Here is a 27137-nt window from a genome sequence, read left to right as displayed (position 1 = left end):
TTCAGTGCTTTACAAACAGAGAAAAAGGATTATTGGGTCACAGCGTGTGTTTATGGCCTGTAGCTAAATCATTGACAGATAGGAGATGGGCAACAGAAGAACCAAGTGCTGTGCTGCCATGTAATCTGTGCTTTGATTTGGATGATTGCTCAATGTATGTCTCCCACAATCAGTGGTGTTTTCCCCCCATTTCACTGCTCTGCCAAGTCCATTTTTTTCTGTTGCCATGGTGTTTTTAGAGAAGCAGAGCAGAATGACAATACAAGAATGTAGAGAACTCAACAGAGACACAGGACTGCACACCAGCATTTTAAGACCTTTTAAGTGTTGCATAAGTCCCAGAGAAAAACAAGAGGAAGACAGTCCAACTGCCCTAAAAAGGAAAAGCATATCAAGAAAAGTTATTTTGACTTGTTAATTTTTTGGGATTGTCAAAGAGCTTCACCACGATTAAACATATTTTTGTATTGTACGGGCATCATTATCCACTATTGATTGTACAGACATAGATTTAAGAGGGATAAGGTGGGTGGTGCCCCCGTCACTGAACTGCTCTCAACACACAGGACTTTGCTTTTTAACAGTGTGCTGTGGTGGTTCTCAGTTGGTAAATTCAAAAAGGTTCTTTGGTTTGAACCCATATTTTCTGTCATGTCTTTAGGTCCTGGCACACAGACTGGCAAATGCAATAGCATCTTTCCTGTTCCTTTACTGTGGCAGACTGAGCCAGCTCCACTTTTCTGTTTTCAAGGCTGTCAAAGATGTTTAAAAGTGAGTTAAACTAAACAGACTATGTATGATTATCTTAGACACTGCTAGCTATCACTCACGTACTAGGCTTCAGCATTAGTCTTGTTAATCGAGGGGAGAGGTACAGCTTGCGGTAGATAATAAGCACTGCTAGCTTATTATCTACCGCAAGCTGTAGCTCTCCCCTCGATTAACAAGACTAACACTGAAGCCTAGTACGTGAGTGATAGCTAGCTAGATAGTTTAGTAGGTCTAGATTTATTTACTTTGTCAAAGCTAGAAAAAAGAAAAGCTTGTACATATAAAGATGTACTTCTGCCTGTATGACACCTACATATGTCTAACAAGGGTTGCCAGGTATCCAGTTTTGCAGATTTGGGGATTTGGATTTTGAGCTCTGTGATCTGATGCCCAGTTGGTACTGCTGGGCGTTAAAATGTCCTCTAAAGTTGTTTTGTTGGTTGAGTTGTTTTTTAAAATTATTTTTGGGGTTTTTTAAAAGTAAATAAATAGACTGAACTGAAGAATAATGAACAATAGCCTTTCAAAGATTCCAATGTTTTATTGAAAAAATTAAATATGAACACATGTAAACATAAAAACCACATGTAAACACTATAAACACTATGTGGCAAATATATATAAATGTGTGTGTCCTCTGTTTTGTACTGTAAAAGAGACTGGTTGCATTTAAAATATGCATTATCAAGCTCCCTGCCAATTAATTACTGCCATCGATTAAAAAATCAAGCTCACTGAATACAGGGTATTTCCTGATTAGTAGCCAAAATCTGAAACTTTTCTACAGAAGTGAAAAAAATCTCACAACAAATGTTTTCACCACTGAGTCAGCGGCTGCAGTTTGATTTGTTTGCTGGACAGAATACCACAGACGCCAGTGTTGTTTTATTGCATGGAAGTCCCCACCAATCATGTTCTGATACAAACTGAGCTATAAATTATTGGCTGCTCAGCAACACAAAATACACACTTCTACACCTGCAGTAAAAATGTCAATTTATTGAGCTGCATCAACACATTTTTCACACACAGAGTGATTTGGCATTCAACACATGCACATAGAAAAAGACTAAATTTGTAACAACTGTTCCATGTGTTAATCCCATCTTTTAACCCTTTTCAGCATGTTCACATAACTGCTAAAAGCACTGTGTACTGCTCATCTTATATACAATCTGGTCAGCAACGCAATTTGTTAGTGCAAATAGGAAGCATACTGTTATGTATGGGTATTTTAGAGAAACAAAAAAAGCACCAAAATGATTTCATCCATACACAGTACTGCAGACTGTCCCACAATATGGTAAAAAAATAGCTGTCTATGACAATACCACCTGAAACTTCTTTCGCGCAGGTACTGGAAACCGACTCAATGCCTTCCGAGGACCTGAGAAATGTGAAGACAGCTTTGAGTTTATTGTTTATCAAAAAAATCACATAATACCACAGAAAGCTTGGCTTTGTGTGTTTTTTGTCCTTGTGTGACATTCCCTAATGAGGCATGTTAATTAATCCCAGGATCACCTAAACAAAACATTCTCATAAATAATTCTAAAACTGTTTTTCATAATTAAAACCCTCTCTTGCATTTCTGATTCTTAATAATTTACTTTGGAATAATGTACTGTATGCATTATTGTTATGGAGGTGATAATGCAGTCCTACAAGCCTCTTACCTGTGCTAATCTGATTTACACGTACAGAACTGACATCACATGAGAGGCATCGCATCACATTATCCTGGGTCTACTTCTGGAAGCAGCATAAACAACTAGATAGTGATGATTTTTGTTGCTTTACTTTGCCCTGAAGTACACTGGATATTTGTTAACACTTTACTTGACCTAGCTTGCTATGTAACATTGCTATGTAACATTGACATAACAATGCCATAAACATGTCATGGAAGATGTCACATGCTGTCATAAATTGTCATTACAGATTTTATTTAGTTATGTAACAGTGTCATGTAACCATTTCCAGTAACTGTCATGACAGATGCCATAATGTTTGATTATATTACAGCTTATGTCATATGCTAAGTAAGCTCTCATGACATCAAACATTGTGGCATCTGTCATGACAATGAGCGTTATGGTAACATGACACTGTTATATCACTAAAGAGAACGGTTATGCCAATGCTATGTAGCAGGGTGTTACTGGATATTTTTTATTATTATTATTAAGTGCAGTCAAGTTCTGACTCCTGGCGAACATAATGAATAGTGTTCTTCCAGTATATCATGTTTGTGTTTTTAATCTTTTTAATGGCTTGTTTGTGATTCCTCTGTTTGTCTCAATCCATCTTGCGGCTGGCTTCTTCCTCTTTTATCTTCGACTGTTCCAAGCATAACTGCCTTTTTCCAATGAACTGGTTCTTCTCATTATATGTCTCAAATAAGAAAGCCTCAGTGTGGTAATCTGGGCTTTCAGAGAGAGGGAAGGCTTGATTTCACCAAGAATCCATTTGTTTTCAAAATTGTTCTGGTCTTGTTTTTTATCGTCCAGCTTCCACATTCACAGAAAGAAAAACATCATTACGTTTAAAGATCATTTCAAGCTCCTTCATCCTTGTTCTGCTGAGTGCCAATCTGTGTCATTATCTGTGTTTTCTTCATATTGAGCTGAAGACCAATCTTTTCACTCTGTTCCTGAACTCCACTTGTAAGGGCCTTCAGGTCTTCCTGATGTTCCACTATGTGTATTGTGTCATCCACATACTACTTATTACAAGATTATTGATGTTTCTTCTACTAATCTTGAATCCTCAATCATCTTCCCTCAGTCCTGCCTCTCTTATTATGTGTATAAAAAACAGGTAGAACAATTATGGTTACAGTATGTAGTCTCCTTTGCAGACGTGGAATCTGTTTGTCCATTTTCAGTCATGAGTGTGGCTTGCTGATATATCTATATTGTGTGAGCCATACAGAAATCATAGCTTTTCTAAAAACATCCTGCCCCAATTTTAGGACACCAAGAGTAACTTAGACATGATAAGATGCTGGGACAATGCTTTGCCCGGCCTGTTTGCTGCTCTACCTGGGCCCCCTACCCAATGCGTATCGCTGGCCTTTTTCATACTTGTTATTAACATCTGTCTCGAGTGATCACGAGTGGACAGCAAGATGTGTTGCAGTTTACACACAGTATTCCCAGGAGTGTGAAATGCATTTCCAATGACCACCTATGATCGTAATTTACGACTGGAGGAAAGCTACCGTGCACATTTACCACATAGGTCTCTTGTCTCTTATTGTGTTCATTAAGGCAAAAATGTGCCACAAGTACTTGCTGATGTACAGGCAAATGTTTAAATCACATGGACTGCGCAACTACATATTTTCATGACTGGTGTGATTACAAACTTGACCAGAGCAGTCAAGATGCTTCTATAAACGTCAGAATTTATCCTACTTCTGCTATTTATAACCACATCGTCAATACAGAACCAGTTCCACTGTCAGGCAGTGATACCTGACCATCCCACTGTGTCTTGGTATGCTTTGGAACAGAGAAAGGTTTTTTCCCCCTCCGCACTTTCCTCTTTTCTCCACTCTTGTACAGGTTAATATTTATGTAATCTGACCATTAGACTGTTCCTGAAGTCTGCAGATGTTTTAATCTATTTTTCAGACCTACCTAGTCTTTCTGTTCTTGAGGCTTATAACTGGTTTGCATCTTGTGGTAAACCCTCTCTCAGGTCATGCTGGTATGTTATTCTCTTTATGGTCTTTGACACATCTGTGCCAACATACAGGACAGTGTTTTTGATCTGTTAAGTTGAAAAGGGGGCTTTCTTCACGATTGAAAGTTTTCTCCAGTCATTGACTACTGTGGTCTGTCAGGTCATTTGCTAGTGCTAAGTTCATTGCATTCCAGTGCATTTCTTTTTCTTAACCATGTACCAAACTTGACTTTGGCAATGTCTCCAGCTTGTTTTTGGCTTGTTAGAATCATTTATAAATGACTGTCAATAAAGCATATGCTTATTTATTATTATATACGCTATTTACAAGCATAGAATTTCAATGCATTTTTAAAATAATTCTGAATAAATCTGAAAAATAAATCAACCAAATCTCATCGTGGTGAAATATATTCTGAGATCAGAGATTTATATCCCTGATATTTACCTATAGATCCGAGTAGCGGTGTATTCCGTCCCTCCCCATCAGTGGAGGACAGGAGGTGTGTGCGTTTCTTTAGGGGTGTGGCACACTCAGAAAAGCCGCTGGCCGTGGAACAAGTGATGCTGAAGCCTGTCACACCCATAGGTGTGCCATGACCTGAAATACAGAATCATTTTGCTTATATACATAGGTTATGGCCTCATTAAGCCTTTCAGACTAAGAAACCTGACCTAAGACCATTACTTTCATGTACTTTTATTCAGTGCTAAAAATTCGATGTTTGAATTTACTTGATTCAAATGTGTACACCGGTTCTACACGAATGAAATATAATACACTAACGCAACTGTTCATTTAAGTTACTTCTGGCAAGCATTGTGTTGATGTAATGTATTTTATTAATGTGAAACCACTGTATACCTTTGTATCACGAAAATTCCATGCAACTCTTTTTGAGTGCATTCTTACTTTGAGACAGTTGATAAAAAATGAACCCATATCTAAAAAATCTGAACCCTTTCTTCTTCTTTCCATTTCCTTTTCTCATAAATTTCCAGGCAAAACAGCCATTAAATGAAAAAACAGGAGTTTCCAAAACTGGATTCAAAAAATACTAGAATATATAGAAAAAAATGGAACTGACAACTAATGTAAGACCCGTCAGACCATCAAAACTGTCACAACCAGATAAACAGTGCTTAAAGCTTTCATCTTTTAGAGACTGGAGAAAATCAACCTCTCTTGCTTCAGATGTGAAAACATTCACAGGTGTTTCTGTCCATCCTTCCATTGTGAGAAGACAACTCAATGCTATGAGTCTGCAAGGACAGCTGTCAAGAAGCTGTTACTAAGGACAGGAAATAGACAAAAAAGTAGAAAATTTGCAAATGCTAATCACTCAAAGAAGCTGCTGGTGTTCTCAGAACAAGGGACTGATCACCCCAGAGTCATGACCGCCACACTGCGGAATGCGTTTGAGATTACTTGGATTGTGAGAGGAAGAAAATGACATTTCTACGCCTTCAAAGAACTTTGGAGGTGTGGAAAATTTCTGATTGTTTTCTGCTTCACTCCTGACACTGAAAGATAAATAACTTGTATTCAAAGGGTGTTTTGACTGGAAATGTACAGTACTGTGCTCTTGGCATTGATGCATGATCCTTTAAAGTTATTAAAAAATACATTTAATAACTTGATAGAACCTTGTACACAAACACACACACATATTGGCCATAGCTCACAACCATCCACCTGTTCTGGAGAAATCTCCTGCCAGAAGGCCTCTCCCCATCCTCATATTACAGGCAAAGTCCATAGGTGTGAAAGAACTTTTCAGGGGCGTATCCGACTGCAGAGCAAAGCATGACATGCATTACAACAGGCTCTGGTTTTTCCACCCTCCATATAAAGCATCATTTCTACAGCAGCAGTTGAATTAGTAACATGTCTTGGTGGGATCTGGTGTTATGGTTCGGCGAATTTATGCATTGCACAAACAACAAAAGAACACACCGACGCCATTAGACTCTGTGGGACTTCAACTCATTGATATTTGGTGTAATAATAGCAATCAGAATCTTATCTTTATTTGTTTACAACAAAGACCATTAAGCATTCACTGCCCTTCCAAGTTTGTTTGCTCACTACATAACAACATAAACATTGAGCATTCACTCCTATAATCTCTTCATTAAAAAAACAACAATCCTACAATTTATAACACTGATAACCGTAATTTACAGCTATACTTCATAATTATACTGTGTCAACAGCTGAATGCCTCTTCAAGCTAGTGTACCAAGAGATCTGATTAGGCACTGTGTATGTCAATGCATGTATAACTCTCATCAAAATTACAGACTGTATGTCAAAATATCCAGACACCCCTTCTAATTAGTGGATTCAGCTACTTTAAGGTGCGCCCACTGCTGACACAGATGTAAAAATGTGCACACACAGCTTGTATAATTCCCATAGAAAGGCACTATTTGTAGAATGAAATGTTCTTGAGCAGCCACACACTATCCTAAGATCACATATGCACAATGCCACACACCAGTCAGAAGGCTGTAAAGCTCCTCAGCATTGGACTATAGAGCAGTGGAATTAAATTATGTTAAAATATCTTCATTTTATTCATTTTACTGCATTTGTAACCTGCAAACTGTTACATTTCTCTGTAATGATAATCTAGGTGGTTAGTCTAGATTTCTACATTTTATACATGCATATATATTACGCATCAGCGCTGGCATCATAAGATATGTACACGAAAAATACTGTATATTGGCATTGGTCCCGAATTCCCTTAGTGGTGCATTTCTAAAAAATTCCAGAAGCACATGAGGACGAAACAATGAGAAGAACTAAAACTCAACTCATCCTTCACTGGTTTACACTGAATTGCCCAATTCATGGCAAACAAATTAGAATTCCAGTTTGATTTTAATTAAACATTAACCAGATTCAGATCTTACACGATATTCATATGAGCTAATGTTACATCTAACATTAGCGCATGATACAGATGTATGAGCTAATGTTAGATGTAAGCACTAATGTTAGATTGTCCAAAAAAGCACTGGGTTAGCAATAACGTTGAATATATACTGTGTTGGATTCCAGAGTATGGTAGGTAAGAAGTTTTTAACACACAGTAAGGCAGATGTACAATGTCCAGAAAAAGATTAGGAGTGCAGGGATCATCAACAGTCATCACCTTTAATACAGATTCTAACAAGAGAGCAAGGAGGCAGTCATGATTGACTATTCATTAGTCAGTGATGAAATTGTAGTCATTGACTAATGAATAGTCAAAGCACCATAAAATACCTTTGGGAGTCTCATTTGTGTTCCAGATATAATTATCCAATACCAGTACCTGATCTCAATAGCATTCTTGTGGCTGAATCCCATCATAACATATTGTGTAAAGCCTACCCAGAAGAGCAGAGATGTTTAACTGGCATGTGTCTGGACACTTCTGGACTGCTTACAAGTGCAGACATGGTAAGAGTCTTACTCTGAATGTGTGTGTGGTGTTGGGTCGGGACAGGGACTCCAGTAGTAGAGTGGGCTCTCTCAGGGGTGGCAGGCTGGACACAGCATTCATGGTGCCAGCCACTCCACCTCTCATGATCCTCCCTCTGAGCTGCTAAACAAAAGCTAGGTGAGCTCACGCCATCCATACAGTTCCATCACAATATATGCAAGAATACATTTAGCCTACAGTGTTGGGCAAAGCAATGATTTATCAAAACTGGTGCAAAGGTACCAGGGAAGGATCACTGACGAGGTCAGAGTGCACAGGGGCCTCTGACTGCCAGCGATATCAAACGCATGAAGCAATTATGATACTGTTTCTCATTCGTAACTCATTGAAACGAGTGCCAACATTCCGTCAAAAGTGTGGATTCTAAACATTCAATCCATACCACATACATACTTATAAGCAGAAGAAGAAGTAGAAGAGGAGGTATTTTTTATTTTATAAATCTGATGAAAAGTTAATGTCATGTGTACAGATCTTGTTTGTTTTTGCCATGTTTTGTTTTGTTATTTATTGACATAAAACAGACGGAAAAATGTTGGCAGTTGCAAGTTAAACATGTTGATGTAATTTACAGGATGTAAACTGAATATAAACGTAATTCATAACATAACTACAATTAATAATGTGAGTATATAATTACACTTATATAATGTAGCAAAATGACAGTATTAACTGTAGATGTCTAATAATTAGGCAGCCAGATCCAGCCAGACTGGTCTAATGTGTTACCTGCGTATGTCTGGGAGCAGAAGTGTTATAGTCTTGTTCGGTAGAATCATTGTGGATGAGAGGAAGCCTGTTGTTCTGCACTGCACTCACAGGTGAGGAGAGCAGGTCCTCAGCCACAGTGGATCTGCAGCACACACACACACACACACTCACCAATTAGCAGTAGCATGTTTACTCATGCCTAATATGCCTGCAGATGCTCTGAGCTAGCTCTGTGATCGTTCCCAGTGATGACAAGGTTAAAAGTGTTACAATTAATAGGGTGCAATGCAGCTTTAGGGACCAATTTAACAAGCTGCTTTTCACAGGAGTATGCACTTCAAAAGATAGCCCCTGTCTGTGATTAGCAGGACCCCGCAAGACCTTTTACAGTGCAAAATGTGCAGTCGTCACATTATTTTGAAGCGGTTGCATCATACAAGTTTGCCATACTACAATGTTGTGGAAAACAGAAAGACAAGAAGTAGCGAACTATCTACGCTAAACAGAAAAAGCAACATGTTTTCATTGCTTTAGCTTCAGTGCCCATAGTCTTATGTAATGTATTGTTGGCTATATAGTCAAGACTTCGGCTTTTTGTCTTTGAGCCCATTAACGTCTGCACTTTCAAAACTGGGATGCTTACATGTCCAGATTCAACGTAGTGAAAGGTATCAGTATGTGAAATTGTGGAACCTTCTGTGTGCTGCTGTTTTCTATAACTATATAAAATATAAAAAGTTAGATAAGATAGATAAAAGACTGATCTGAAGTGTGAATTTCTATTCATAGATTTGCTTGATGAAAATGATAGTTTGTGACACAAACAAAATATTTATGAGTTTTCAGCTTTGTTAAATTGTGTCCGTTAATAACAAAATAAATGAGACAACAGCACTGGGAAATTACATCATCAAGGGAGAAGAGTTCAAAAAAAGGCAGAAATAGACACTTTTGGTCCCAGGGAACACTGTATCAAAATGTTTGTTTGATATTAAAAATGAGTGTTATATTAAACATCTAGCAACATTTTAATAAAAAACAAGATAGAAATATGATAAAAGCTTTGAAACCAATGAGGAGACCTATCTGGAACTGTCTGTGTGTGGTCCTAATACAACCCCATTTCCAAAAGAGTTTTGACGCTGTGAAAAATGTAAATAAAAACAAAATGCAATGATGTGCAAATCATTTAAACCCTATATTTAATTGAAAATAACAATAGACAACAAATCAAATGTTGAAAATGAGAAACTGTATTGTTTTCTGAAAAATATATACACATTTTTGAATTTGATGTCAACAACACGTTCCAAAAAAGTTGGGACGTGGGCAACAAAAGGCTGGTGAAGTTGTGTAATGCTAAAAAAAACACCTGAAGGTTAATTGGCAATAGATCAGTAGCATGATTGGGAATAAACAGAGCATTCCAGAGAGAGCATTTTTCAGAAGTAAAGATGAGGAGGGGTTCACCACTCTGTGAAAGACTGCACGATCAAATAGTGCCACAACTGAAGAATAACATTTCTCAACATAAAATAGCAAAGAACTTTTGCTTTTCATCATCTACAGTACATAATAACATAAAAAGATTCAGAGAATCTGGAGAAATCTCTGTATGCAGGAGACCAAGCCAAAAAACAGTATTTGCTGGCCATGATCTTTGGGCCTTCAAGCAGCACTGCATTAAAAACAGACATAATTCTGTAGTGGAAATCACTGCATGAGCTCAGAAACACTTCTGAAAACCACTGTCTGTAAACACAGTTGGTCACTGCATCCACAAATGCAAGTTAAAACTGAAAAATGCAAAGAAGAAACCGAACATAAACAGGATCCAGAAATGCTGCCACCTTCTCTGGGCCCGAACTCATTTAAAATGGACTGAGGGAAAAGTGGAGAAGTGTCCTGTGGTCCGACAAATCAACATTTGAAATTCTTCTTGGAAATCATGGACACTGTGTCCTCCGGACTAAAGACCACTCAGCTTTTTATCAGCGCACAGTTCAAAAGCCAGTATTCATGATGGTATAGGGGTGCATTAGTGCACATGGCATGGGTAACGTGCACATCTGTGAAGGCACCATTAATGCTGAATGATATATATATATGTTTTGGCAACATATGCTGCCATCCAGATGACATTTTTCAGGAAAGGCCTTGATTATTTCAGCAAGACAATACCAAACCACATTCTGCATGTATTACAACAGCATGGCTGTTAAAAGAGTCAGGTGCTAAACTGGCCTGCCTGCAGTCCAGACCTGTCACCCACTGAAAACATTTGGCGCATTATTAAATGAAAAATATGACAAATGAGCCCCTGAACTGTTGAGCAGCTGAAATCCTACATCAAGCAAGGATGGGAAACATTTCTCTTACAAAACTACAGCAATTGGTCTCCTCAGTTCCCAAATGCTTACAGAGTGTTGTTAAAAGAAGAGGTGATGAAACACAGTGGTAAACAGGCCCCCGTCCCAACTTTTTTGGAACGTGTTGTTGGTATTAAATTCAAAGCGGACATATGTTTTTCAAAAAACAATACAATTTCTCAGTTTGAGCATTTGATATGTTGCAGTATGTTCATTTAAAAACATGGTTTACATGATTTGCATATCATTGCATTCTATTTTTATTTACATTCTGCACAGCGTCCCAACTTTTTTGGAAATGGGGTTGTATTTTGATGCATGCCGGTGATTGAGGTGATTGACTGCCCTCAGTCAATTACCTGCATGTACACCTTGCATTACCATGTATTTTTTGTTCGGCTCGTACCTGGATATACTTTGGCCAAATTCCTTTTACATTTTTTACTAAAACGCATCCCCATTGTGACCAGATGAGATCCAATTTTATTTCTGCGTAAAAAGCACATCAACGCATATGTCATTTTGTCCTACTTCTGTTTACTGTTTTCCCAATACAACAAGTCAACAAGCTAAGTTGGACAATTTCATCAGCCCAGAGTGCAAGAAGGCTCTTTGTTGGGGGAACTCCAGCTTCACACATTCTCCATCTTTCATTTCATTATTTATTATCTCACCTGCTAGTCAGCACTAAGCACAAGCATTTATGCTTTCATAATTGTGTGCAGATAACAAAAACACATTCCATTTTTGCTTGTGTTAAATGTCGTCAAGACCCCACAGTGGCAACCTCTGAATGAAGTGAATAGGTGACCTGATTGTAATGACTGAATTACTCAGTCATCCAATCATAATCCGCTCACAACACATCCTGAATGTGTTTACACCTGGCTTTTCATGCAGTCAAGTGAAAACCAAGCGTGACTGGACCACCTAAAACGCATGATGATGCAAGGTGTAAACAGGCCTAAGACTCCCAGCCTGATACACCACTGAAGCAGAACTAAACACAACAACGCGAGTGGGAAGGGAGATGAGTAAACGTATTCAAGTCGTACTGTAGATCCCACTGTGTCCATGACTCACTAAAACAGATACTTTTTATATGGTGCTGTCTTAAGGAAGGTAAGGTTACATTCACTGTACTGCGAACAAATGAAAGACGAAAGAACGGAACAAACAAGCGGACAGAAAGATGAACAGATGAATGTGCGAGCAAATTGATGTTAGGTTAGCTTTTGCTCTTCATCAGTTCTCAGTAAGTTTCTCTGAGTCTAACAGAGAGAAAGAGGCCATAGGGCAGGACAAACCACAGGATTAGGACTGTCCAGTTTACATCGAATAAGGAGAATGTTGGCAAAATACACTTCACAGGATATACTTTGTACAACCCCATTTCCAAAAAAGTTGTGATGTGCAAAATGTAAATAAAAACAGAATACAAAGATAAGCAAATCATTTAAACCCTACATTTAATTGAAAATAGTACAAAGACAACATAGTACAAAAAACTGGTAAAGTTGTGTAATGCTACATGAAACACCTGCTGGAACATTTCACAGCTAATTAGGTTGATTGCCAACAAGTCAATAACATGATTGACTAAACATAAGCATCCCAGACAGGATGAGTCTTTCAGAAGTAAAGAAGGGAAGAGGTTCACCACTCTATGAAAGACCACATGGGCAAATAGTGCCACAATTCAAGAATACTGTTTCTCAATGTAAAATAGCAAAAGACTTGGGGATTTCATCACCTACGGTACATAATATCATTAAAAGATTCAGAGAATCTGGAGAAATCTCTGTATGCAAGGAACAAGGCTGAAAACCAATACTGGCTGGCCATGATCTTCAGGCCCTCAGGCAGCACTGTATTAAAAACAGACATGATTCTGTGGTGAAAATAATGGGCTCAGGAACACTTCTGAAAAGTACTGTCTGTGAACAGTTTGTTGCTGCATCCATAAATGCAAGTTAAAACTCTACCATGCAAAGAAGAAATCATATATAAACAGGATCCAGAAACGCTGCCACCTTCTCTGGGCCTAAGTTAATTTAAGATGGACTGATAAGAAGTGGAAAAGTGCCTCCAGTGACTCCACGTCCTTCGGGCTAAAGCAGAGAGGGACCATCCGGCTTGTCATCAGCGTATAGTTCAAATGCCAGCATCCATGATGGCATGGGTGTGCATTAGTACATATGGCATGGGTGATTTGCACATCTGTGAAGGCACCATTAATGCTGAATGATATATATAGTTTTCGTAGCGACAAAGGAGACTCTGAACTGTTGAGCAGCTGAAATTCTATATCAAGCAAGAATGGGAAAACATTTCAGTTCCTAAACTACAGCAATTGGTCTCCTCAGTTCCCAAATGCTTAGAGTGTTGTTAAAAGAAGAGATGATGCAACACAGTGGTAAACATGCCCCTGTCCCAAGTTTTTAAAATGTGTTGCTGGCATGAGACTCAAAATGTGCATATATTTTTCTTAAATACAGGGTTTAAATGATTTGCACATCATTGCATTCTGTTTTTATTTACATTTTCCACTGCGTCCCAACTTTTTTGGAAATGGGGTTGTGCTTGTTTATTGTGTACCCACAAGAGCAAAATGAACCTACTTTTTGGGGATAATATAGGATGGATAAGTGCCTGTATCTGAGTTTATAACTTACAGTCTGGTTCCTCGTAGGACCTGGGTGCTTTGTGCTGGGAGAATCTGGCGCAGCCTGGCTCTGCCATTGAGCCTGGGGAGCATCCGCTGGATTGCAGGTTTGTGTGAGAGTGCACTCGTCCCTCTTTGCCCCTGGGTCTTTACACACGTCAGTGAGCTGGCTCCATCGTCTGAGTCACACCTTCAACAGAGTCAACACAATCAAGACCCTTTTTCAGTAAAACTAAACTTTTCTTAATGATAGACAAAATAGCTCTGAGGTATTATCTGCCTAACATCCTTTACAGATGATATCATGGTCCTTTTGGCTAAACAAAAGACAGCAAAGTATTATATTCTCCACTAATTATGCACATCAAGATAACACATTGCTTAGTGTTGGCAGTTTCGTAGTGTAGCCTGAGAGGCCTGCAGCACTGTCCGCTGGATAGGCTATTATTATGTAGCAGTATTTTCCAGTGTAGCAGGAAGGGCTGCAATGATTTGTTTGATTTTGTGGGGATCAGACAAAGCTTTCCGAAATCCAGCAGACTTACAGAGACCTTTCGCCAAATCCCTGCTGTCTCTGTTGCAGAGGCTTTGCCTGGATTGTCATAACGCCGTTTAAATTAATCTTCAAGACACTTGAGTCCTAATCAAACACAAAATAAGAGAGAGTTACTTTTTAACGGCAGAACTTAGCATTCTGTAATTATGTTTATGGTAGTTTTGTTGTAGGTTTCTACCTGTGCATTATTGCTGTTGGCCCATAGGAACATGCTCCTGCTATTAGGGCCTCGGCTAGGGGAAACGTGATGGCCCCGAGACGGGAGGTGAGACGAAGTTTCACACAAAATTTGGCTGGAGATCTCCAGTGTCCTTCTCTGTGCTGGTCCATCTGATGCCAAAGCAGTATTTCAAGGTCAAGGGACATCTTCCTCAGTGAGCTTAAGTGCTTAAGCACATTAGCAACTCCAAATTTAATAAAAAACTAACTGAAGCACAAGAGAGTTCAAACAGGGTGCATCCAACAATACTCAATTATCTTAGTATTGCATTTAGGGCCTTACCACTGTGAAACTTTTGTCACTAACAACTAATAACTGATAATATTGTCTGACAAATTTATATGGCAAAAATTGCAATATCAAAATTTCTATTTCAGTTCCAACATTTTTAACTAAACAGAGCTTTACTGACTGATATGGTTGATTATCAGTTTTCAAGTGTCAAATTTCTTTTCAACAGAAACTCACAAACTCAAAGTAATATACACCACCATTCAAACACTTGGAATCACAGTTTTCAATATAAACATAAATTTGTTGCATGTACATGTATACAATGATTCTAACATGATGCTAATGTTCAAATTGTTTCTCACAAGCTGTAAAAAGCTTAATACATAACTGAGAAAGCTGGTTACCATTGTGAATGAACTTACAATAAAACTAATGTTTAAACTAGCTCATATTTGAAAAGCAATGACCAAATCTTACTCACCACATAGGTACGTATAATTATAATTTTGTAGTTTATTTAGTTATAGTTTTATTATTTAATGACATCCACAATTTGTTTTTATGTAATAACTAAACTTCTTATTGTTCCCAAAATCCTTTAAATTATAAAGCAGTTTACATTTTAGTGTTTAACATTTCAATCTACAATGTATAAGTTATTACTGAATATTGAATTATTGAACATTATTTAATCATTGTAAGACAGATGACTCCAAATATCTGAACAGCAGTGTAAATAGTGCAGCCCCTGGGCAGAGCTTCCCAGCATTCTTAGTGGCTTTGTTGGTTTCTCTTAATTGGCTTATTTTTTCATCCATTGTTATCAGACAAAGGGTTTTTGTTACATCATGTTATACAGGTCAGGTATAGATGCAATAGGGTTTAGTGTTAAGTTCAAGTCTATATTGTTGTAATAAAGGCGAGCAATTGGTTATTACCAGCTGAGCACTGAGTGTAAAGACTATAGTAAAAGCATAAAACCATTAAAATCCTCATAAATGAGTAATTCTATTAATATTACAGCAGTGTGTTCACACCAGGTGATACTGATAAATTCATGTAACCATAATAATGGCCAATTAGGTAGGGCCCAAATCTCTATATAGAGTGTTGAATTATGTTGTTGAACTGTTGCCTGTAAATTAGCATACAATTTACAATTCTGTGCCTACTTCACATGCACTCAAAAAGCATCCATTATTATATAGAAGCACTTATGGATGAGTGTGCACTGTCAGTTTCAGTTATGCAGACCTACCAGAGCTCTGCTTTTCCCAGTGTTTGTGTAAGAGCTCATCCAGTAGGCCCACTACTTCCCGCCATACGTCATCAAAAAGCTCATCAGCCACTGCGTCGCGGATGCAAGCTTTGGGGGACACTGGGGGGACCCCGTCCCGGGAGGCCGCAGCTGAGGCCTTCCTCTGATCCACCCCCTCATTTTCCCTGTGGTGGGGAGAATGACGCACAATGGCGTGAAGCCACACTGTCAAAACACACCCACACACACTTCACTAACAGCCCTGCTGGTGTAATCACATCATACAAGGAAAACAGAAAAATAGCATTACTTGTTATCAACATCATTGATTTCCCATTAAAGGAATAGTTCGGCAGACCAAAAAATTAATAAATAAAAAATTACATTTGCATGAAGTTTGCTGCTCTAGTTTTGTGGTGGAGCTAAAAGGCTTATGTAGCTAACAAATAAAGGAAGATTAAATCATTAAAACTGCAACCGAATTGCTGTTACAGCAACCATTATAGGCTGCTTGAATAATAAGAGAATAGTAAGAAAAAACTGTTTTAATTAGTACTGAGTGTTTTATTTTACTGTTTTATTCAGTTTATAGTGAAGCTCATATCAGTAATAGTAACCATGCTAATATAATATAAATTGCACAGAATTTGAATGAGATAGAATTAGGTGAACAGTACATTTGTTGTGTAACAAACTCTTGGGGCCTACATTTCTTTTCCATCGTAAGCAAGGAACTCCTCTATCCTGCCCTCGGCCTCATAGACCTCCTCTTCTTGCTGGATATGAGACAAAGAGAGCTCCGAAAGATGCAGCCTGGAGCACAGAGACCAGGGGCCTGGGGCTAGTCTGTGGCCCTCCACACACAGACTACAGGGAAAAAGAGAGAGAAAGAGGAGCAGGGTTGCAGAGAGAAAGATGAGAGAGAAAATTCTCATCATAGCTGGGCCAGACTGATAAATGCGCCACTTATGGGCATTTTTAGTGTCATGTCATGCCATTACTCCATACAGCAGTGCATACTTTAAATCGGGTATGGAGGCCTCGTGCTAGAAGGCTGGTAGGTGGGTAAACAGACAAAATAAAAATATGATTTGCAGTGCACTTTCTGTGCCAGTGGACGAATGCAGTCTGGTGAAGAAAAAGAGAGCCCTGAAACCAATCAATAGCATGAATCCATTCATCAAGAGCCGGGGCACTGAAAAAAAGGTACTTTAAAAGAAAAGATTGGCCATAAAAGTAAAGTATCTGTTCAAAAGTTTACCTGCTTGAGTGATTATATGGAACTTCAATAATGACCAATGAAGTCAAAAAACCTGAAAGCATCAAATGAAAGAGAGCTCCTGAGGGCACACTCTGATGAAGTGCTGGTTAGCCTTATACACACTGCCGCACTACAGCTGGGATTGAGGTTAGACTCCAGGTTGTGCAATTTGCTGTCCATATATATGGCAAAAAAGGCCACTTCTAGTTTGTGTGCCTGTCACATCTTTTTTAATGGTCTACCATAAGGTAAGCTGCCATTAGGTAGCTGTCGTTGGACAGCAGCTCTCTCCCCAGGTGTTATAAGATATGCCAGTTATACAAGTTTTGCATTGGACTTACGAGAGTAACGTAACTAGCAAGTTACAGCAATAGAAGTTTATACTCTACCAATTAGCACTGTGGTAACTGCGCCCCTAACTCACTAAAACTGCCTCAAATAAAGTTAAATCATTATTTGTTCAATGGAATGGTTCAACAAAAACTCTATTTTTTTTTACAATTTTTCCACGTTCCTCAGATATAGTTAATTAACCAAGATATGTTCGGTGTCCAAATTTTGCTTCTTTAGTTTTAAATTGAATGCTGCAGTAATTTGTAGTGTTCATGTGCCTGCGTGATGTGCGTGTATGCAAATGGATTTTGGCACAACATGTCTGCATGATGCTAACGAAGACCAGAATACAGTTTGAGCAGGTTAAGAGAGGTTTTGGTGATGTTTTGAAGGAATAATCACAGAGCAAAAAGTCTGTAAAAAAAGTCTCTAAGTACCAAAATGGTCAGGCAGGCTGGAAATGGGTGCCTCATGTTTTTTAATCTGGCCATTCGCAGCTCTGCAGCACGTGCCTCCCTCAGCCATCTGTCTTATCTGTGTGCCGCTGGCCTCATGCCCGCCAGGGCTAGTCATCATAGCTCTGCACTCTAGATAGCTCTCATTGGACAGCAGCATCAGACTCTACCACCCAGCAAGCTTTCACCCTCATTCATTCACACACTGCTACGCCACTGCTCCACAGCGGTACTATTACTAAACTGAAATGTTATATTAGTCAGTTAGTGCTGTGTTTTTTTCAGAACTCAGTGCTTAATCTGTCTGATTCAGCTGTACTGTCTTTTAAAGGTTTATCTTAACAGTATGTACAATATACACTATAACCTAGTTTATTAGGTATGTTCATATGTTCAACACTCATTGGCCACTTTATCAGTTCCAGTTACCATAATGGTGCAGTACCATAGTGATGCAGGCAGATAATTACTGACTGTAGCCCATCTGTTGCTGCACAAATTGCCAGCCAGCCTCTACTCCACCCTCAGTACTCCACCTTAAGATCCTGCTGACCACATATTATGTGGGTGGTACACCATTCTCAGTGTGGTAGTCTGTGTTGTGTCGGTGCAAGTGTAAGAAATGCAGCAGTGTTGCTGAGGTTTCTCAACATCTCAGCATCAACCAAAAATATCCAAGAAAGAGCAGCTCTGTGGTCAGAAACTGACTGATAAAGGGCCAGAGGATGGCAAAAACAAACTGCCCATGGAAAATGTAGAGTTATAGCCTCTAACTTTACACCTACAAGGTGTACAACAAAGTGGCCAGTACATGTACACAATGTTTAACAACATCAACAGTGTTGCTGTAACTGACACTACAATGCTGACATCACTCCTAGGCACCACCACCCAAACAATATCTAGTCAGCAGTGGCCCTATGGGGGTCACTTTCCTTTGATGGAGGTGGTACAGTGTGGATGACAAATTGTGCAACAATAGATGGGCTACAGTCAGTGATGGTACACCTAAAAAGTACATCTATACTCTTGAGGAAAAGGGGCCAAAAAGTATTTGTCGCATGATGACATAGAAGAACCACTTTTGGTTTCCTAAAAACAAAAATGAAATGTGTGAGTGTGGGTGTGAGGAACCTTTTCCAAGTCTAAATAACCACTACATAATGTAAAGGTTCTAGAAAGAGCCTTCAAAGTTCCCATATTGTGGGAAACCACTTATTCAGTCTACTGAAGTTTAGCCCCACACATTTATATTGAAGTTCTAAGGAGAGTTTCAGCTCTTTTTGAGTTGAATGAGTTACAGTACCAGACTGCCAGTCAAAACAGATCTAATTTATCCTAAATCAGTGTTAAAGACACAGTAACAAAAACTGCCTGTTTAATTTTAAGGGATGAAGAAAGGTGTAAAATTAAATAATGACCATTTTTGTTCCATAAACCACAGAAAGGACTTACGTGGACCTCAAGGGAAAAGAAAAAAATATAAAAAATGTAGGATATGAGCCCTTCAAACATGGTTCTTTATGGTTCTTTCACTAAAAGTGTTTCTTCTGTGGCATCAATTGAAGAGGTGGCACCTTTTTAGAGACTGTATATAGTACGTATACTTGATCAAATGACCAGTGGATGTAGATACAAGGTAGGTGTACCTCACAAACAAGCAACTCAGTGTAATACGAATAAAATAAGACATAAGGGACATTCTCATTGGACAGTGTTCACATTTGGCTGTGGAATCCTGCTTTGTGAAATACTCTTCTTGTGTATGTGTACTGTTAGAGTATGTGCTTACTCGCTGTGATCTTCTCTCTTGTCTAGGCAGGAAGGTGATGGAGCAGTTCTAGCACTAGTGGCTCTCCTGTGCACATACTGCACCCCCTCCTGCTTCGGAGGCTCCAACTGATTTCCTAAAATCCTGAGTCAGGAGCAAGTGCAGTTAGTGAAACTGGTATCAGCACCTGTAATATTTTTTTTATGTATTTGGGCAAGCTGGTTGTGTACCTGAGGTGGGGAGAGTGTGTGTTCCATTCCTCACACTCTTTCTGCAGGGCCTCAGATTTACTGCTCAGCTTCCCTTCGTACAGCAGCTCATCCAGTGCAGTGAAGAGTTGTCTTACATGCTGAGTGTTTGCCCTGTCGAACTCCTGTACACACAACACACAGCACATCCCACACCATTACACCATGAAGAGAGGAGGTTGGCCTGCATTTGTTTGTACTATCCTTCAAATCTTCAGAATAAGATCAGTAGTTATAACAATGTTGATGGAAAGTTTGCTTTTATGAGGATAACAAATCAACTTTACTATGTATCAACTTTACTATGTGTATCAGTCATGTGGACAGTAAGGCATAGTTTGCAGAGAGGGTATTTGGTTGGATAAAAAGATATCTATCTGAACAATAAGCCAAAAATAAGCCTAGAGATTAGGATATTAAAGAACAACCTGAAAACAAACTATAACAAGCTATAACTATAAAATCCAAGATGAAACTAGGATTTAATTTCTGGAAATAATTTACAAACTGGTTCCATGCTTCACTCGAAAAATGAAAAAGAAATGTCGTAGCTGTTTGCTCTGGAATCAGAAGATTACAAAATCCCCATACTTTAATAATTTCGCAGCAACTTTCAGGCACAGTGCTGACCAGCTATCTCACAACTGTGCTGATCTCTTCAACCAGTCACTGGCCCCAAGTTTTGTACTTCCTTGTTTCGAAACCTCTATTATTATTCCGGTTCTCGGAAATATTACAGACCATTTGCCTTAACCCTTAATCTCTAAGGGTCCATATGGGCCCACACTTCAGTTCCTCACTCTCATAACTACAGAACTTATATATTAGTTTAATAGCTCCTGCACAATAGTTTATAGTAGTCTTTTAAGCAATTCAACATAAGAGGGAATGTGTTGCTTTTATACTATAGTATAAAAGTAAAGGAAAGCTGCCCTGAACACTGTAGCAAACATGCTTTGATACTGGCAATATCTTTCGCCAAAAAAAGTAGTAGCCTTTTGCGTTACAAACAGAGCCACAAAACTGTCACAGTATCAAGTTCAGCTTGGCTTTTTTTTATTTACTTGAATGTCGTCAGAGTTGGATGTAACCCTGCTGTCACACTGTTCTTCATAATCTAGCCAATCAGGCTGCAGATTCAATATTATAATTTATTCAAAGTAGAAACAGAGGTAGAAACAGTTAGCTGCAGTATCCACAGAGTCATTATTTAGTATCTGGTGATAAGCAGAATGATACTTTTAATCTGAAAAAGAACATGCTGTTATCAGAAATAGCAACCAATTAGATTCTGTCATCTGAATTAAGAATGAATTAACAATAAATAATAAATGAGTCTAATAGCTGAATAACAGGCGTTGAGTTCAAAGGGTTAAGCTTAGTTATTATGAATCACTGTAAGGCACTCATCCTGAATCACCTCAAAACCAAAACTGATGGCTTCCAAGATCCTCTGCATTTTGTATACAGAGCTAACAGATCTGTAAATGACACTACCAGCCTGGCTCTGCACATCTTGCAGCTCGTGGACAGCTCTCACATTCCTGCTCGAATTCTGTGCTTTCATCTCAGACCTACTTAAAGACAAACTGAGACAGCCTGGTGTTCTCCCCTTGATCTACGACATCTTAACCAACAGGGAACAGTACATCAGGTTGGGTGACCATGTTACACTTAACATCTTCTTCAGCACTAGGAAGAAATAAGCAATACTGCTGGAGCTGGTGGTGAAAGGAACCAGAGTTTGTAATGTCATAAAAACGCAAATACAGCAATTGTATTTGCTCTTCAAAAATAATTTCTTTGGGAACTATTTTCCTTAACAAAACCCTGCATGTCCACCCTGAACTGATTACTATGTTTTATCAAACTTTAACTCAAAACAATGTCTCAGGCATCAGGTAACGTACTGGCATCATTAAATCCTTTGGATGTCTGGTTCCTCTCATCACCGTTGTGACACGGTTTTCTCTAGAATGGCTTCAAAACACTCTGAATCACTTTGTTTACATGGCTATTCAATTTTGCAGACATTTTAAAAACTGATAGAATTCCCTTTTAAAGGATTAGGTGTTTTGCCAACCATTCATACACATCTCAGGTCATTAGTGACCTGAATTTATATCTAATTGATTTCTTGTGAACAGTGACCCCGTTATGAATTTAAAGATAAGGTCAGTGGATGACACCACTCTGATTCATCTCAAACTCGACCACCTGGAGCTGAACCCCTTTGGAAATAGTCACCAGTTATAAAAGAAAGGATTTGTGTGCAAGCCTCAAACACCACTTTGGAACCACTGAACACTATTTACTCTCTATCCCATGATATAAAAGTCACAACAAACTGCAGACAGCTCACCCACCAGTATGACCCAGTCGATAAAGTAAATAGGATTCCATTGCTACCACAAGGTTGAGGTCCTTCTACCTACAAAGCTTTCACTTTATACTTCTGCTCTTCATTCAAAAGACCACCTTAAATTTATTAGCTCTGCTCCCAATCTTTCACTATCCCAAAAGGAAAACCGAGCCTTTTCTCACCAACTTAAAGGTGGAACAATTTCTATCACTGTACGACTTTCCTCCCTCTTGGTAGATGCAGCTGATAAATTGCACTGTTCGCTGTACTGTTCAAAAGAACACAGCCTTCTGACCCTCATTCCACCCTTCCTTTGCAGGAGTAACCTTGTGAGAGTTCTTTGGTTAAATAAAAGAGATAAAAATCAATAAGTAAATAAATAAATAAAAGAAACTATCCATGCTGAAATAAACTGCCTCTTAAGATGTATTATTCAGTGACTACTATAATTATTTAGCAACTACTTTGAAACTATTATGTAGTTGTGAAAGTGAGGAATTTAACTATTCGCCCACATACAGGCCATTAGGGTTTAATGGGTCAGTATCATGAGAAAATGAATTTTACTCATTTATTTTAAATAAAAGAGTTAGATGTAGCACATAAAAACATTAACGTGTTCAAATGTTAATGTTTCAAAACATAGCATTCATTACTCAGTCCATAGAGCCCATACATGGAAACTAAGCTGCAAAAACAGCCTGTTTTGAATACACTGTCATGGGAACCAACCTTTTAAGCATATACGTTTATTCAGGCTTATTCAAGCTGTGTACTCCTGCCCATTTATTTTGAAATTATAATGTTAATGTTTTTTGAATGTGACACAATACAGGACAGCCAATCAGCACAGAAGTCTTAAAGTCAAGTGACAAAGTAATCTGTTTAATTCAAAATTGAAGAAAAATGCAAGACAGGAGCCCTATAAGGGATTAATCAAATCACATTATGTTTCTGGAATCACATATACTAAATGGTCAGGGGATATAGCAAGAGAACAGATGGTGTAATAATTCTTACATCGTATCTCCAGGAGTAGATGGAGCTGTGTTCGGTGGAGAAGCCCGTGGCACAGCCAGCGCTGCCTGAACAGGAGGTGAGGCGGCTCACTGGGCTAGCACCACCAACGGAGGACTGAGAACACGCCGAGACGCTGCCAACACAACAGGGCCAGAGGCATCCCAATTACAGCACTGCTTGATAGAGGATATTTATTTGGAGGATGAAGCTCATGCGTGACAGCACGAGTCTGATACTGCCCAATTTGGACATGAAACACAATATCACTAGTTCTCTGCTGTAAGGTGAGAGAATTGCAGCTCTATGCAGACATGGACAAATTACCTTTGGTCACTCGATAGGCCTCTGTCAATGCTTCTGGTGAGCTGGAGAGGAACTGAACAAATGTATTTGTTGGGTTCTTTCAGAAGCTTCTTCCTTGAGTACAAAAAAGAGAGATACAAATACACATAACTCCTCAGTTTTAATTAGTATTACAGGTAGACAGAAAGTGTGGTTATACACTTGTCATAGTTCAGAGCATAAAAGAATATCATGAAAACAGGTATCATTTTTACTTGCTTGGCAGAATGAGGAAGTTTTAAAAATAACAAAATCTCTAACATTTTAATTGTAGTTTCTATAGATTTGAAAAGAAAAAACATTTTTCTTTGACACTCTAATTGTCAGCAGCTTGTAAAGGGCAAAATGCGCCGCTCCAAGCTTTCACTCTTTGTCTGAAACTGCCCCTTATCCAGCTGGTAATTATTATATGAATAATTTAGATAGTACAAGATCAAAGCACAATATACAGCCATGCTGGAGTGTCACATTTATCACTATGACGACATGTAGCATCTATTAAAATGGAAGGGTGTTCATGAATGCTGATTCATAGGTGCTAATTTTTGCACAAGTTCTCATTTGATATCAGTTCACTTTACTAAAACAATAAGAAGAAAATAAGTAGAATTTTGAAGTGGTTTCAAAGACATACTTAAAATGACTTAAAAAATAATATTTAATAGCTAAACATAGCTAAATAGTTAACATACTGTTAACTCACTGTCAAAGTGCTGCCGCCATACCAAAACCTCATAACTCATATTTAAAACTTTCATAATATTTGAAAACGCCAGTGGCCTATTACATTGAGTGAACGTTTAATGAAAAATAAACCAAGAGAAATGGTATAATATCATGTAGGCCTTTTATTCTTTCTCAAGTCTGTAAATGTCAAGTGGTGTGACCGTTCAACCATATACAATCACATGCAAAAGGCTGATCAGCTCTGGTCGAATTACATGTGTTGTTGAAGTGAAAATAAAGCATCTTCAACAGGAAACAAATGTAAATATTTTTGCACAATTTCTATTTATTGGCTGTGTTTATAACATTGGAAAAAAATCAAACACAAAATATAATTACTTTTGGACATATTTCTCCTCCAATATGTTAAATTAATCTAATAAACAGTAAATTTGCATTAAAATAAGCAGAAGTGGTTTCTTTGTAGAAAATGTGTACTTCTTTTTACTTAGAAACTAACTCAACTAAAAGGGCCATCAAACTTTTGCATATGAATGCATGCAGATTAAGTTAACTATTAAAAAGACAATTTACTTTTATTCTGATGATTTTTCTACATAATTTGAACATGGCAGCTGTGTGTGGGTATTGTGCAAAATATATAAAACATATTTATGGATAACACCTCTCCAGATAACTCAGATAACTCCCTTAGTCTTGCGGAACTGAAGGTTCAGCGAAATGCCATAAATGTGTAAACCACTTACCCAACGACAATGAGTCCTACGCCCCTGCCCATGCAATCTGGCCCTGTCCTGTAGCAGTCTGGGTAGACGTGACTAAGCAGGGAGGCCAGGCTGGGTACAGAAGGGGCACACTCAAAGCTTCCCAAAGCACCACGCATGAGTACCACTTGCTATTGTGCCCCCAGTATAGAACCCAGTGAGGGGAGTGCATTTACCGACAGCCTCCTAACCTGTCCATCCAGATAACCTCCAGAGTCCACAGGAGAATCTCTGTTTACCTGCCTGCTCTTTCAGCTCCAAAAGGTCAGAGCAAGCCCCAGGGTTAAGACTGCCAGATCAGCCACAGAAACTCATTTGCTCCCTCGCTACCTCCCTCCCTCCCTCGGACTCCCTCTCTCCTCACCCAGTCTTCAGGTCTAATGCCCCATTTGTTTAGCTCCATCAATGGAAGGTGCTCTTCCTCAACCGTGCCTCTCTCCTGAGCACTACAGGTGTCTGATGGGACGACCAAGCCCCAGATGACTCACGCACTTCTACGCATCACACTCATGACTTCCTACTGCTCTTGGGAGTTTCCCTCTCCCCTCCCATTCCCCCTCCCTTCCTCTTTCATTTTCCATTTGCATCCTTGCCTGACTCTGCCTCCAAGCAACAGAGGTGCACTGGCAGGCACAAAGGGCAGAGTAACCTCTTTCAAACAGGTTACACAAGAAACACTACACTGGCCTCCATTCACAAGAAGTAAAGTCTGATAATGGCCTCTATCCTCAGAAGAAAAACATGAAAACTGAATTAGGTGCCCAAATTTAGAACCTGGGGGACAGAAGGATGCAAGTTCATGGCACACAGCTGGCCAGAAAGCATGGAAACATGTTGAGTAATGTCCTAAACAGAGCTGAGAGTTCTTCCATGAGCTTAAATGCTGTTGGCTTTCTAATAAGCCAAGACATAGATGTACAGAAAGGCTAAGTACTCCACCCTCTGGTGAAACAAAATCACTCTCCTAAAGCTCCAAAACACATTTCACTGTTATAAGTAGATATGGCACAATACCATTTTCTCTGATACTGAAACCAGTACTGACACCTTTGCCCAATTCTGATCCAACTAAGCTTTAAAATTAGCTATTTTAATCAGATGGCAGTAAAAACAGTTTGTGTTCAAACTGCTCAAACAGTACTCAACTGGATGGAAACATATAGCCAACCACATAACTCTCACAGATATAAGAATATGTAAAATAAAGGAATTGTAATTACAGTCACCGCGACCCAGAAGGATAAGCGGTTTAGATGATGGATGGATGGATGTAATTACAGTGTAACCGTTAGCTACCTAATCATTATTCTTATGTTAGTGCTAGGCTACATATGATTAGCGTACCTAGCATATATATATATATATATATATATATATATATATATATATATATATATATTCGTTACGTGTATATATATATATATATATACCAAACGTGATAAATTCACGACATAAAAACTAAAGTTTTACTCAATTAACTTCATAAAGTAAAGAATAAAATAAGCTTGATGCTTATCAGCACTTTTCTGTGACGCTTAGAATGAGCTTAAGCTGTGCTTTGTACTATCTGTTGCGTGATGCGGAGTTTGTCTTTGTGTGTGCACTAGCCTTTAGATAGCTGCAAAGTTTTTCTATGCTTCCTTTTTGAGCTAAACGGATTAAAACCTTTGATCAAAATGTAAGACGTAGACTTACATGTCATGGTGCTTAATCCCTTACATGGTCATGGGCCCACCAGCAGGCCCAAAGTTTTTTTACATGCTTCTATAACCTGAGAACAGCTAAACTAGTTTGCACTGAAGTCCCTGTCGTTACTGAATAATAAGCCTTAGTATGTAATAAGCCTGAGATTTAAAGGGGTTAAATATGAGAACATATAATGTTAACAAGAACTGCATTAAAAAAAATTACTATGTGACTTTT

At 38.6% G+C, this 27137-nt stretch overlaps 1 protein-coding gene across 1 annotated transcript; it reads right to left on the bottom strand.

Moving 5' to 3' along the window:
* Positions 1-1854: 1854 nt before the first annotated feature.
* fam149a (family with sequence similarity 149 member A) lies at positions 1855-25748 on the bottom strand. Its single transcript, XM_036567840.1, has 15 exons — positions 25197-25748; positions 23746-23838; positions 23422-23554; positions 20022-20164; positions 19813-19935; positions 16680-16838; positions 15972-16156; positions 14438-14589; positions 14249-14343; positions 13714-13893; positions 8688-8811; positions 7929-8057; positions 6158-6254; positions 4910-5062; positions 1855-2158 (listed from the first exon to the last, which is right to left on the bottom strand). The coding sequence occupies exons 1-15, from the start codon at positions 25331-25333 to the stop codon at positions 2091-2093; spliced, it is 1971 nt and encodes a 656-aa protein (XP_036423733.1). The 5' UTR covers positions 25334-25748; the 3' UTR covers positions 1855-2090.
* Between the last annotated feature and the right edge of the window lie 1389 nt (positions 25749-27137).

The sequence above is a fragment of the Colossoma macropomum genome, unplaced genomic scaffold, assembly GCF_904425465.1.
Source record: "Colossoma macropomum unplaced genomic scaffold, Colossoma_macropomum, whole genome shotgun sequence".
Lineage (NCBI taxonomy): Eukaryota > Metazoa > Chordata > Actinopteri > Characiformes > Serrasalmidae > Colossoma > Colossoma macropomum.
This window is presented reverse-complemented; position numbering and strand designations above follow the sequence as displayed.

Bases quoted from the DNA above. Each gene is read 5' to 3' on its own strand.
- fam149a (XM_036567840.1), bottom strand. From the start codon at position 25,333: ATGCGTGGTGCTTTGGGAAGCTTTGAGTGTGCCCCTTCTGTACCCAGC. The intron at 19,936-20,021 runs GTACACAACCAG...CTCCTGACTCAG, and splicing joins ACACACTCTCCCCACCTCAG to GATTTTAGGAAATCAGTTGG. The intron at 14,344-14,437 runs GTAGAAACCTAC...GTGTTTGATTAG, and splicing joins CCAACAGCAATAATGCACAG to GACTCAAGTGTCTTGAAGAT.